Source organism: Protopterus annectens, chromosome 8.part1 (genome assembly GCF_019279795.1).
Source record: "Protopterus annectens isolate FY-2018-M chromosome 8.part1, PAN1.0, whole genome shotgun sequence".
NCBI lineage: Eukaryota > Metazoa > Chordata > Ceratodontiformes > Protopteridae > Protopterus > Protopterus annectens.
In genome coordinates this window covers 148,530,031-148,544,102 of record NC_056742.1, presented here as the reverse complement: position 1 = coordinate 148,544,102, position 14,072 = coordinate 148,530,031, and the positions used below count along the sequence as shown (strand labels likewise).

At 39.6% G+C, this 14,072-nt stretch overlaps 1 protein-coding gene across 1 annotated transcript in view; it reads left to right on the top strand.

Moving 5' to 3' along the window:
• Nucleotides 1–14,072, top strand: part of BCO1 (beta-carotene oxygenase 1) — a 433,849-nt gene that overhangs the window by 57,649 nt on the left and 362,128 nt on the right. Inside the window, exon 2 of the mRNA XM_044081793.1 lies at nucleotides 6,811–6,939. Coding sequence (XP_043937728.1) covers nucleotides 6,811–6,939 — 129 coding nt within the window. The remainder of the gene's footprint in view (nucleotides 1–6,810; nucleotides 6,940–14,072) is intronic.

Here is a 14,072-nt window from a genome sequence, read left to right as displayed (position 1 = left end):
TACTAGATGCCCCTCTACAAAAGGATGTATTATTTGGTGCTAATGCTGAGGAGGTATTAAGGAAAATGGAGGAAAATGCTAAATCAATGCAAACTGTGAAGGATTTTCTACAGGTACAACCCCCACGTTTCAGTAGAAATTGGCCTTCCAAAAATTGGTCCTTTCCAGCCACGGACAGACCCCAAAAAGGTAGATACAGGCGCCCGAGGGGCAGAGGACAATCCCAAGGATCATTTAGAGGCAGACAATGGCAAGCTCCTACACAAAGAGGTGGTGAGGATAACTCGCAATCATTCAGAAAGCAAACCCAATGACTTCCCCTTTGCATGCCAAGCAAGACTCAAATGGCAGCCCCCTTAGGAGGAAAACTGGCATTATTTTCAAAAAATTGGGATATTGTCACAAAAGACAAATGGATCCTGGTCATTATAAACAGAGGCTACAGATTCCATTTTCACACCCTTCCAAAAATGAGAGGCATGCCGAACCTGTCACACAATCAAAGGGCAGAGGCACAAAAGCAAATTACAGATCTCAGACATGAAAGCGATTCAAGAGGTACCTACGCACAAACAAGGTCAAGGTTTTTATTCCAGACTATTCCTGGTACCAAGGAAGGGAAAAGATTGGATACCTATTTTGGACCTATCCATCCTAAACACATTTCTCCTCGTACCAAAATTCAAGATGCTCACTCTACAGCAGCTTCTTCCCATGCTGGGCAAGGAGTCTTGGCTGGTAACATTGGACCTCAAGGAGGCATACCTGCATGTCCCAATCAGACAAAATTGCAGAAGATACCTCAGATTTCTTGCAGGTTCAACCCATTATAAATTCTCTGTATTGCCCTTTGGCTTATCTACTGCGCTCAGAGCATTCACGAAATGCCTGGCATCAGTAATTGCCTACTGCAGACTTCAAGGGATACAAATATACCCCTATTTGGACGACTGCCTGATCCAAGCGGACAGCAAGCACATCCTCCTGAAACATCTGGCTTATGTAATAATGTTGTTGAACTCGCTGGGATATACAGTCAACAAAAAGAAATCAAGGCTAATACCCTCTCGGAAGATGATTTTCCTGGGTGCCAACTTGGACACAAACACCCAGATGGCCTACCTCACGCCAGAGAAGCAGGGGCAACTAACTCAATACTTCAGAGCACTAGCAAATTGCACCAGGCTGACTGCAAGGAAAATCCTGCAGGCTCTGGGATTCATGGCATCTTGCATCTTACTAATCCCATGTGCAAAGCTGCATATGAGGAAACTTCAATGGTACCTGAAAAAACTATGGTTTCAACACAGCCACAGTTTGGAAACAATAATACCACTAATTCCATGTCTACAAAAGGAATTTCTGTGGTGGGCTCAAGCATGCCAAACAAACACAGGTCTTTCATTCAGCAAGCCTCAAGCAAATCAAGTCATCACAACAGACGCCTCGGACTACGCCTGGGGGGGCGCACATGACAGATCGGTGCATTCAGGGCAAATGGTCCCAAAAAGAAAAGCACCTTCACATCAATCAAAAGGAAATGCTAGCAGTAATAAATGCTATTACAGCTTTCAAAGACCTTCTGCAACCAGGTCAACTATTGATAAGAACGGACAACACCACAGTTATGTGGTACATAAACAAGCAGGGAGGAACGCATTCATACCCCCTATGCAGACTAGCCATGTCACTTTGGAACAGGGCCATGGACTTACAAATCGAACTACAAGCACAGTACCTGCCAGGCAAGGAAAACATGCTGGCAGACAACCTAAGCAGAAATATGACAGATCCACACGAATGGAAGTTGCATCCAAAAGTTTTTACAGAAATAATCCAAACATGGGGAAGGCCAGACATAGATCTCTTTGCCTCCCACAAAAATCACCAATTGACAAAATTCTGCTCAAGGATTTTTCATCCAAAGGCCTGGAGAGTGGACGCTCTCTCCTTCAGTTGGACATCAATGACAGTTTATGCTTTCCCACCTCTTCCTCTGCTGCCCAAAGTTCTACTGAAAACCAGAGCAGACAGACCAAAGATGATTCTCATTGCTCCAGACTGGCCAAGACAACACTGGTACCCACTCCTGAGGAGCCTGACGCATTCCCCACCATGGACCCTGCCTCTAATGCCTCTTCTCCTGACTCAGCACAGCTTCAAAACTCTTCACAGCCAGCTAAAAACACTCAGTCTAGCCGCATGGAAGATTCCTTAGCATCACAACAGACCCTACTCTCCAAGGAGGTGCAGGATGTCATTTTGGAGGCCAGAAGGCCGTCAACTAGAAAAGCTTACTCCGCAAAATGGGAACGGTTTTGTGTCTGGAATGAGAAAAAGGGCCAGGATCCCGGAAAACTGAATTTACCTCAAATACTACAGTACCTAGCTGAGCTGCTAAGCAGTGGACTTTCATTCTCCTCCATCAAAATCCATGCCTCAGCCATTTCTGCAGAATACAACACTGATCCACCCTTATTCTCTCATCCTCTCTTAAGACAGTTCCTCAGAGGGGCTAAGAATCTAAGACCCCCAAGGAAGCAACCAATACCTGCTTAGGATCTCAATTTAATTCTGGAAAAACTAACCTTGCCTCCTTTTGAGCCAGCTGCCTCATCAGATTTGCAATATTTGTCCTGGAAAACAGCTTTCCTTCTGGCTATTACCTCAGCTCGTAGAGTTTCAGAACTACAAGCTCTCATGGCTGTGCAGCCCTTTATCATCTTCCATCAGGACAGAGTTTCCCTACGAACCAACCCGTCCTTTATGCCTAAAGTGGTATCCAGGGTAGCTTTGAATCAGGCCATACACTTACCTACCTTTTATCCTAATCCTCAAAACAAAGGGGAGAGATTACTACATTCCATAGACAACTGCGTTATTATTTGGACAGAACAAAGCCTTTCAGAAAAACAGAACAGCTCTTTGTGTCCTATGCTGTAGGAGCTCAAGGAAAGCCAATTTCCAAACAGAAAATCTCAAAATGGATAGCCCACTGCATACGTTTTTGCTATTCTTTTCATGGCAAAACTGTACCTACAGGCATCAGATCTCACTCCACAAGGGCCACAGCTACCTCTGCAGCTTTCCTCAGAGGAGTTCCTACCAAAGATATTTTGGAAGCAGCCACTTGGAGTTATGTGCATACCTTCTCCAAGCACTACCACCTACCATTATACTCCAAAACCAGAGCAGGCTTTGCCACTGCAGTCCTGCAGGGCATCCTGGCTCCTCCTAGTTCCACCTAGTGCCTACCACCCCTTTCTTAGCTTTGGGATTCTACCTATCTGTTATGACTGCAGCTGTATGCACGATGAACATAGTACAGTTTTGTACCTACCATAAATGTAGATGTTCGAGTGCTAATACAGCTGCAGTCCAGGTTTCCCTCCCTCCTTCCCCTCTTGGAACAGGCCTATTGGCTAACACCTCCTCATACAACCTGATTGGGGTATTCATTTATGGTGTATTTGCTTGCAACTACTGTATTTTGATTATATTGCATGGCTTTATAACACAAATTTATGTATTGCTTTCCTTCTGGGGGCATCTGACATCTGGGGCAAGAAAAACTGAAGAAAATGGCTTCGGCTGGTTCCTTTATACCCCTGTCGCACTGACGTCAGGGAAGAAGCGACGACAACCGACGCCGGACCTAGACTTTGGAATTCGGCCGACCGAGGACCTGCCTAACGGCAGGAGAACCCATCTGTTATGACTGCAGCTGTATTAGCACTCGAACATCTACATTTATGGTAGGTACAAAACTGTACTTTCTCCTGGGTACCATTTATTTTTTGGATAGTTTCAAGTTTGTTTTTCCAGTATCTTCTTGGATTTATGCCACCTGTCAGCTCATTTTTCACCCTGGTTGCTTCTGACCTGTTTATTCTCTAGCATGAAGTTTGTATTTTTTTGGGTTGACGTCTGACTTTTTCCTTTTATCATTTTCCCTGTTAGATGTACTATTTTCAACAGTATGCATCTGCTAATGTCTGCATTTGCTGAGTAACTTTACAGACAGAATTCTACCTTTAACCAAGCCAAGGAGACGAAAATCCAGTGAAACTGCTTTATTAAGAACCAACAGCAACAGTAGAGTTAAGCGCTTTCATTCATTGGGACATCATCAGAACTTACATAGAAAATGCCATTTTGTACTAGCTTCAGTTTGTGCAACCCAAAGCTATACTAGTGTAGTAGGTACTACAAAATGCTCTCTTGTGGATCCCCTCTTTTTCCCGCCTAGATGGACTATGAGCAGACTGACTTCAACTCCTTTACGATCCGAGAGTGCATTTTGTAGTACCTAGTAGACTAGTTCAGCTTTGGGTTGCACAAATTGAAGCTAGTACGAAATGGCATTTTCTATGTAACTATGTAAGTTCTGATGACGTCCTGATAGATGAAAGCGCTTAACTCTACTGTTGCTGTTGGTTCTTAATAAAACAGTTTCACTGGATTTTCATCTCCTTGGCTTGGTTACTAGTTCATGTGGTGAGAAGTGTCAGAATTCTACCTTTACCTGGAATTCAGGATTCTTATTTATTTATTTGCTTTTATCTAGAATAGCAGACTTCCCACAGCAGTCTGCCTGGAATCTCCCTTATCTTACCATTTGGGTTAATTTCTGTTGCTGTAAAGATTTGTTATGTTTAGATTTGATGACTCCTGCAGTGTCTGCCAGTATAATCCACATTTGTTTATCAGGCTTAGTCTTGTCTGGATTATATGACCTGGTGCTTCTTTGAACGTGTTATATTTGCCTCTTTTTTGTTCTGAGTTAAATGGAACCTGGTGCTGTTTTGACTCTCATCTGTCTATTTGTGATAACGTTTGCTGTGGTCACATATTATTTTTCCTTGCAAATACAAAGCCAAATTCTGTTTTCATCTTCTCTGCTGATATGGTTCCAAGAAGGGTCTCGTTTACTTCTTGGCTTTACTGCAAATTGTTTCCCTTTCTGGAAGTGGACTGTGAAATTTGTCAAACATCTGATGATGACTTAAGACAGAGGCTGCTTAATTTTATTCGAAGATGAATGGACTTGTGCTCAGTCTACTCCTCTCTCCAGCCTTGTTCTGGTGTCTATGTCAGAAAGGTCATCAATTAACCTTCTGTTCAGTCCCTCCAAAGTTTCTAAGATAATCTGAAAGTTCTACCTTTTTTATTTTTCTAAGATTGGCAGTGATGCAAAGGTTGGTGCTCAGATTGTTTTTCTGGTTCATCACCTTAATAATAATACCCATTTGTTAACCCTGAAGGCCCACTGCACACAGTCCCTTTCAGTGGTGAATCGGGGGCAATGTCTGGTTAAGTGACTTGCTCAAGGTCACACACAAGGCTAATAAGGGCTGCAGGAATTGAGCCATTTACCAGAGGAACTACAGTGCACAGACGTGCTCTCAGTACCAACTGCCAGAACAATTAATTTCTGCTTGTGTGTGCATGACAAAGTTTCCTTTACAGAAAAGTTTGCACCCTTATTTTGAGTTGAACAGAGCTAAATGTATCAAACCATCTCATCATCCTGGTTCTGGCTTAAGTGTCAGGTGTGGTCTGAGGTCTTTTAGGGTCCACATTGATTCAAGCTTCCTTTCCTACTAAGTTCTCAGTTATAGGGTTAGATTCAGGACTTTATTGTGGTGATTTTTTTCTCTGAGGTCAACTTTGAGATCCTCAGAGCCGAACCTGCACAGTACTTCACCCTTTACGTCTGGTTAGTCACATCCTTGTCCCCATTCACAATGCTTAGACTCAAATTTGAATAGCCTGGCATTGAGAAGCCCTTCTGCTGGCCTAATATTGGTGCTGAGCAATGTAAGTGTCAAGTATTTCTGGTGCCGGAGTCATACTGTTGTGATGCCAAGGACACATTCTGTATTTAATATTGAGTTGTCAGTAAATGAGCCTCTTCACTGCTGTCCTATTACTGACCTAATCCTTTCATTGGCAGATTCTCCTCAGTGCTGTGTTGGCTTTCGGAGTCAAGCTCCTCGGCACTGATGTGAGTATCCTGTTTGAAGATAACTGATCTTTGTCCCAGCATCAAAGCAGTTTACTGGTCTCGGGATCAATATTTTTCTTTTGTTTGACTTGACCTGTGTTTGCCTTGGCCTTGTTTTATTCCAAGAGTGGTTGCAAGTGTGAGGTCCCTATTAGCTCTCCTAAGCAAGCAGACCCACATTCTGAGTGGAGTGGATCTTGTTTACTGCTTCTCTCTCCCATCAGCCCATTTATGGGTTGGTGTCAGCAGGGTCATATTTTAGCCTGCTTCATAGATACCAGTTATTTTTCTGATTTTTCTGGTAACTTCACAATACTACCAAGGCTCTTTCATACCTGCATTGACACCTTCAGGAATTTAAGTCCGAGGATTTTTTTTTCTGTACTGAATTTATTTATTTTTTACATATGGTAACTGGATAGGTACACTGGGTAAGAAGGAAAAAAAATAATATTATACACACACTGAAGAGGAACAGGAAATGTATGAATGCCTGGGATTATTTACTTCTGAGCTAAACTGAACAGAGATTATTTTGTGTGGCCTTCTGCTTCACTTCTGATTCAGAATGAGAAGAAAGAAGAACAGCATTATCATGTATACACTTTTTTCTGCTTTTTTAAATCTGTTGTCATCATTTTTACTCTGACATCATCAATAATGAAGAAGGATCTCTTAGTATGTAAAACATTTTTTAGATCAGAGCGGTCGATGGACATTGTCAGTCATGCATAGGTACTAGTATCATAAATGTACTAATCATTCTTATTTTTAAACTTTCTCATACTTTTTTTTTAATTTAGGTCAACTGCCTGACTGGCTTCAAGGACTACTTATTCGAAATGGACCAGGCATGCACACAGTGGGAAATTCATCCTACAACCATTGGTTTGATGGACTGGCATTATTGCACAGTTTCCACTTTAAAAATGGTAAGTTATTTATGTATACGACATATCGACTAACGTACATAAGTTAAATCTAAATTCTTTTGTCTTCAGATCAGATGACATGAGTTACATTAAAAAAAATACTTTGTGTATATACAGTTTTTATATCAGCAGTAAACTATTTCACAAATGAAATAAACAGCCTATTTTTCTGTGATTAAGTACAGTTAATTACAGCCATAAAAAGAGATTGATCTCAGTTTATGGATGCGTGATTCAAATCTTGACCACTCTGTATTCCTACTATTTATATGCATTGCATATTTAGTGTGAACAGATGAAAAGTCCAAACATGCAGCATAATCATATCTCTCACTTATCCAGATTTTTGTAGAATGTCCAGATTTTTGCCTCAAATTTTTGGTCTGCTCCTCATAAAATGTGTGGCTTTCTGTCAAATCACTGAGGACTGAAGTCTCTAAAACACACATTTGAGTTTCAGACTTTGCCTTTCAGAAAATGGATGCTAATACACAACCTTTTATTCTAACAACTTTCTAAGTTTATACGAGCAATATTTAAAATCTGTCCCTATGTTTGGATCTTTGTCCCCCCTTTTATTTCAGGCTTTGTCCAGATTTCTTGCTCTAATAAGTGGAGAGGTATGAACGTAACAATGTTGCTAGCCAATGAGGAAAAGTAGTCAATGGAGATAGGTGGAGTTTTCCATCAATATAATAAGCAAAGGTGCATTAAAACCAGCTTACCTTTAAATGGGGAAGGATACTGCATTAAAACCAACTTACCTTTAAATGGGGAAGGATACTTTGACAGTAGGCTTCCAGTCATTCATGTCAGTGTTTGGTACATTTGTCTGCATGGAGGCATTGTGATACTGCAGCTGGTGGATGGGGTGTTGAAAGCTTCCAGCAGTAGCTCAACTCATCTCCTTTTAATTGCATTTTGATTCAGTACCTGCTGTTTAGTGGTTATACAACGTAGTATAGGCCACATGCACTGATTCACTTAATCAGTGAGCATGTGTATTTGACTGGATGTAGCAATCAACAGTTTTATAACACTGTTTAGGGTTGGTGCATTACTTTCATATCAGCATGTGTATTTGACTGGATGTAGCAATCAACAGTTTTATAACACTGTTTAGGGTTGGTGCATTACTTTCATATCAGTTAAATTAATTTCACTGCTGTTTAGAGCTAAGTTGGGTACAAAGTCAGTGTCTTGTCACAGTGACCTTTTTCCACCAAGACCTGAGGTACAGTTTGAAAACAGAGATGCATATCAATGCAAAAAGTCAGACATATAACTCTCATTTTAATCTGTAACAAAACTGTGTAGTAAAGTGTATCTAAACTGATAAAGTTAGTGCTGCTTCATCATAAGAGATTAAAATCTTGATTTATTTGCAGTGATTCATAATCAGTGATGCAGACTTGTTTTACTATGCTGTGGCACTAGCTAAAAGGTTCCCATTCTTAGTTTGCAGATAGGTATTGCAATCTAGGACTGCAAAAAATTAAGTTAATTTACAATGTGGCTTGTAATGACAAGATTTACGTACTAATCAGGATGCATTATTGACACTGGGAAATGATGGAGCATGAACAGTTTGAAAATGAAAAGTTATGCCAGCTTGGTTAGTACTCTAGGTTTGAAAACTTAAAGTGTGCTTAGTACTTCCAATTCCTGATTTTGAGGCCATTATTGTGACAGGCACAGGACTGTTTGGTTCTACGTCTTTTTCGCTGTGACAGTGTAACAGCAATCTGCCAAAATGCAGCCTACAGTGTTGGCCCAGTAGCTGTGTGTACTGTAGTGCATATTCCAAAATCCAGCTACAGCAGTGTGCTCTGCTTGGCAGACTGGAGCATCCCACTCAGACCTTGTTTTGTTTTATTTTGCAATGTTGTCCCTACTGTGTGTCAGCACTGTTGCAAATTGCATCACTTCTTTCTCCACCCAGTGGGTAAGCTAACTTCGACAACTTAACATCTTAACTTTGGACTACAGTTAATCTCAGTGCCACGTGATTGAACTAGTGTGTGTGTGTGTGTGTGTGTGTGTGTGTGTGTGTGTGTGTGTGCATGCATATGCTTGTATGCCAAGTTTACTCCTTTTTAGTAGATTTTGTTCTTATTTTAAAATCAGAATGAAGCAATTTAAAACAAGAATACAAAATCTCTCTTCTACAGTATATCTGCAAAGTAATTGTTTGGACAGTACAGTGACTATACTAGTCAATAATTACCATGCAGTTTCCCATTAAAAAACAATGGGAACCCAGAAATGAGAGAGCATGCTCTTTACTAGCTTAACTTTTCTCCTCTACTCAGTGAATGCCATAATTGGGCATGGGTAGACAGCCCTTGTCTTACTACTGTGCAGTCTAAGCACTCACGATTATTTCTCCTTAGCAACCAGTTGTAGTGCTGTTTTTATTATTTGAACCTGCCTGTCTATATATTCATATTCACTTGCTTTCTAAACCCAGGGTGAACCTGCAAATGGTCTATATGGATCAGTGTTCTACCGTGGTTAACACCTATTTGGTTATAAATAAAACTATCAAGAAGTGCAGATGCAAGGTGTTTCAGCAAAGATTTTTATCTTGCAGGTGTGTGTTTTAGTTATTTTCTGTAAGAAAACCAAGCAGAATTTTAGCCAGTGGTAATATTAGACACTACCCACAGTTTTGTTTTATTTACCCCAATAGATTTGGAGAGAGCAACCTTCAAACCCCCCTCCCCAGCAACTTTGTGACTGTTTTTTGCAACTTTTGGTAATCACCAGAAGTGGTTACCTGCTCAGAGGTTAGTAAGTGGATAAAAAGAAAAGATAATTAGGGTAATAAAAGTAAAGTGGTCATCATTGTGGCTTTGACATAGGGGTAGGGACCAAGTGTAGTGGCTGAAAGCTCCAAGCTGAAAATTTGCTGTTATCTTTTATGTATTTGTTTATTTATTTGTTTGTGCTTTTTTCTGGAAGGAACCATACAGACATAGGCAATAGTAACAGTGCACTTGGATTTATTTTTTATTTAATTTTTATGGCTATTGACATGGGGATAGGGTGCGTTATAGCAGTACATAGAAATACATAACTGTGGTGGTGATCACACATGAGAGGTCATTGCCAGAAGTGGGTGTGTTTGTGTGTGTGTGTGTGTGTGTGTGTGTGTGTGTGTGTGTGTGTGTGTGTGTGTGGTGGGCAGCCAGTGGGTAAAAGCAATGGGCAGTTAGGTGGTCAAAATAAAGTGACCATTACTGTGAGTTGGTGGGCTGGGAGTTTGGGGACGGAACATAGTGTTGGTAAGCTCCCATGTGAAATGCATTTGCAGTGATCCCTTTTTTTACTTTTTCTGATTGCCAACAGATGTTAACAGCACCATACATTTTTGTTTTTTAGTTTACTTTTTTACAGTAGTCAGCATGAGGATGATCCGAGTGCCACATATTAGCAAGTGAGAATGCATTTCTCTGGCTTTTATTTCACCACTTGACAGTCTCACATGAGAAGTGATTGTCAGATGTTACCATTTTTATGCGAGTTGGTGAGCAGCTGTTTAGAAAAGCAAAGGGCAATTACATGATTGTTTCTAAATGATTAGTGATTGGCAGGGGTAGTACCTGTCAAAGAGCAACATGGCCATTATATTTGTGATTTCATCTCCGTAGAAGGTAGTGCACCCTCTTAGAAAGGGCACATACTACTGGAGCAGCATATGTAAATATTGTACCAATGTGTCTTACTAGAAGTTTATGAATTTTGGTCTGAACTGCCTTTGGGGAACTTGCATATTTTTTCTTGTAAACAGCTAGCAAATTCAATATTTCAAAGGGCTTTTGTTGTAATAGTCTGGCACTATGCTTAGTTTCCAACTAGGGGCTATTTTATCTCTGCACAAAAGGGTGGCTAAATTAAATCCAGTGTATGTATACTAAGTTTGCATTATTTTAGAAGTAAACATCATATATATTTCACTCGAAAAATATTTTTTTTCACTTGTAAAATGCTGTGGTTGCACTGTCTTGCTTTCAAGTGGCAAAAGCTGTGGAATCAAATTCAGGGGTATTGAAAATTCTGTGGGTAAAATTACACATGTTTTGTAGATGAATATTCTGTTGTCTGAAAGTTTTGTGATGAAATCTCAAAGGGTCTATATCAGAACATCGAAGTTTTAAAACTTCGAATGTTCTAATATCGACCCGTTTTAATCGAACGTTAAAAATAGCAAAGCTGCAGAGCACCAAATTCTTATCCTAGGGAAAGAATTTGGTTGGCCAGTTCTGTAACTTCACTATTTTCAGCGCTGTGGTGGAGATTTACGGGTCTGGTTCAGAAAATTGTGCGATTGTGTGGTTGTTAGGATTAGGGTGCAGGTTAGGTGAGTTAGGGTTAGGGTGCGGGTTAGGTGAGTTTGGGTTAGGGCGCGGGTTAGGTGAATTAGGTTTAGGGGCAGGTTAAGTGAGTTAGGGTTAGGGTGTGGGTTAGGTGAGTGTGCGATAGTGACGGACCTTAGGGTTAGGGTTTGGGTTAAGGTAAGTGGATAGATAGTAGTGTATGTATAGTTTAGTGTAGAGTTAGTTGTAGGATTATAAGTGTATGTGTGTGTATTGATGTTTTTTTAGGTGTGCTTGTGTTGTTGTGTGTATGTGTTTCAGAATAGAGAATTATTTTCCAAGGAAAAAATTTGCTGTTCTGAATGTTCGATTATTATGTGGTTTAGATATTTTAGGTTCGATGAAATAGCGTTTGCTATTTTCATTTTTCGATAACGTGATATAAACGCATCTCAAAGGGTGACAGAGATCCAGTATTTGTAAGACTGTGCTCAGTGGGTTTAATTCATGCATCTTTACTGCCATAGTCTGACATTTTACATTAGACTTGGTTTTCAGATTAGGTGTTATAGTGAACTTCTGCACAGAACAATGAATAAAATAATGACCTTCAATACCTCTTTATTGAGTTGCCAGTTCATAAAAAAATTTTGTTTCTCCCGAGTACAAATGCTTTTTATTGCTGGACGTGTAACCCATTTGGACACTTGTGTGGAAAATCACATTACCACCAGTTAAGCACATTTTGTAGCTGAATGTTAGGATATATTATTCTGATAAATTTACTACAATGTATGCTAGTACATAGACATTTTAAATTATTGCTAGTTCCATTACTCTTGTATAACCATTTGAATACTTTGATTTTGCCAATTCATTTCACAAACACTCATTATGTATTTTTATATTAATATTGGCATGTTTTTATTAAAGGATAACCAAAATAATTATTTTTATTAGCAAAAGTTAATAGTTTCTGTCATGTATATATGTTAAAGCAAAAAACACATTTTACATGCTCCTAGAGGCATGTCCATATTGGAGTCTATCATCTACTTTTCCTAAAAGCTATTAGGCTATGGAAAAAATGAAAGTAGAATTATCAAGGGTGTCATTATCAAGGGTGTCTTGTCTGTAGATCAGAGTGCGTTATGTACCTTTAAGAAACATTCCAGTCAGTGGACACTTGCGTGTAAGTACTGAGCACATGCAAGCAAGAGTGCCATTTTGAATGAGCAGCCAGAGTGAAAACATGTATGTGTACAGTGTTCAGTCAGTTAGTTCATTTAATTTTAATGTCCCTGTCATCCATCCTGATGTGTTTACATGCAATAAACTACTTAAACGAGCACCCAAGCCTCTTCATCTTATTCAGATGTACAAGATGAGCGATATGGTGTCAGAATGGGATCCAGAGTAAGAACCATGAGGCAAGTGGTTAGAAATGGAGGAATATACAGGAGTGGATCATCCTTACTGCTCAAACGACTCGCAAACAGGTCAGAAATGATTTCGAGGTACTAAAACTCGCTTAATTTTTCTCACTTAAATGATTTTTCTCACAACGGATATAAAACAAAGCACTCAGAATGGTCAAAACAAATTTCTAATTAAACACTATGTCAAAAACTGCAACATATTGATAAAAAATATTCAAAATAAGTACTGAAACATCTGAAATAGTATCTGAATCACATAAAATGTATAAAAAAGGGAAAACTACTGTATATTTTTGCTATGTACTACTTTTTCACATTAACTAAAGCTATTTGAAATATCCAAGGTATGCAAAGTGTTGGCAAGCACGTGCAGTATTACAGTGTAGTTCTTTTGCAAAGTACAGTCTTTCAAAGAGTTTATTGTGCATTTAAATATTATTACAAGTTCCTGGTGTGTGTACATGTTCATACATAATTACAGGGGTCAATATTGCATTGTTTTGCTATCATTTGTTGGCATGGCAGAAGGATTTCACAGACTTGCACTGCTTGTGTCTGATAACAATACTGCAGAAAATTGGAGAGTGTTTGAGCAAGTGTATGATATTTTCATACAGACTGCTTTTTCTGACAAAGACGCACGTACAAAGGCATTTTATTTTGCTTAATTTAGCTGGTTCAGAAGCTATTGAAAAAGAAATTTAGTTTGTGTACACACCTGCAGTGTTTACAGGGTAGGGGGAAGGCCACCATATTGTGTTACAGGCTGAAACAGGGGAAAACCCTGAATGCTTAAAAAGTGAATTTTGAGAAACGTGTAAGCCCCAAATGAATATTACAATGGAAATGCACTTATTTTACGCAAGAGGTCAAAATGTTTGGTGAAACTTTTGCAGCATATGTAACCAACTTGAGAAATAAGGCTAAAACATACAGATTTGAGGATTTGAGAGATGAGCCTTTTTTAAAAGGCTTGTGTGTGGTATTAATAATTACACAGAGAGAAAGATTTTGCTTTGAGACAGTGATTTGATGTTAAACAAGGCCATTGAGATTTGTCAGATATACAAGCTTACAGAAAGGCACAGAAGTATGCTTACAAATGAGAAAAGCTTGCTTCCAGTACCTTCCAAAGCTAATGTAGATAGTATGCAGCACAAGATTAAAAGATACAGGCCTAAGCCCGAGCTCCAGCAAAACCCAGAGCAACTTCAATAAGGCCCAGGGTACATGTAGCAAAGCACAGGGTGATTCAGTAAAACTGTAGCAAGCCTTATAGTCAACTGTCATAATTGTAGTGGTAACCATGACCCTAAATGAGAAGAGTGCTTAGCTTTTGGTTAGCAGTGCCATTCATGCAATGAGTAGAATCATT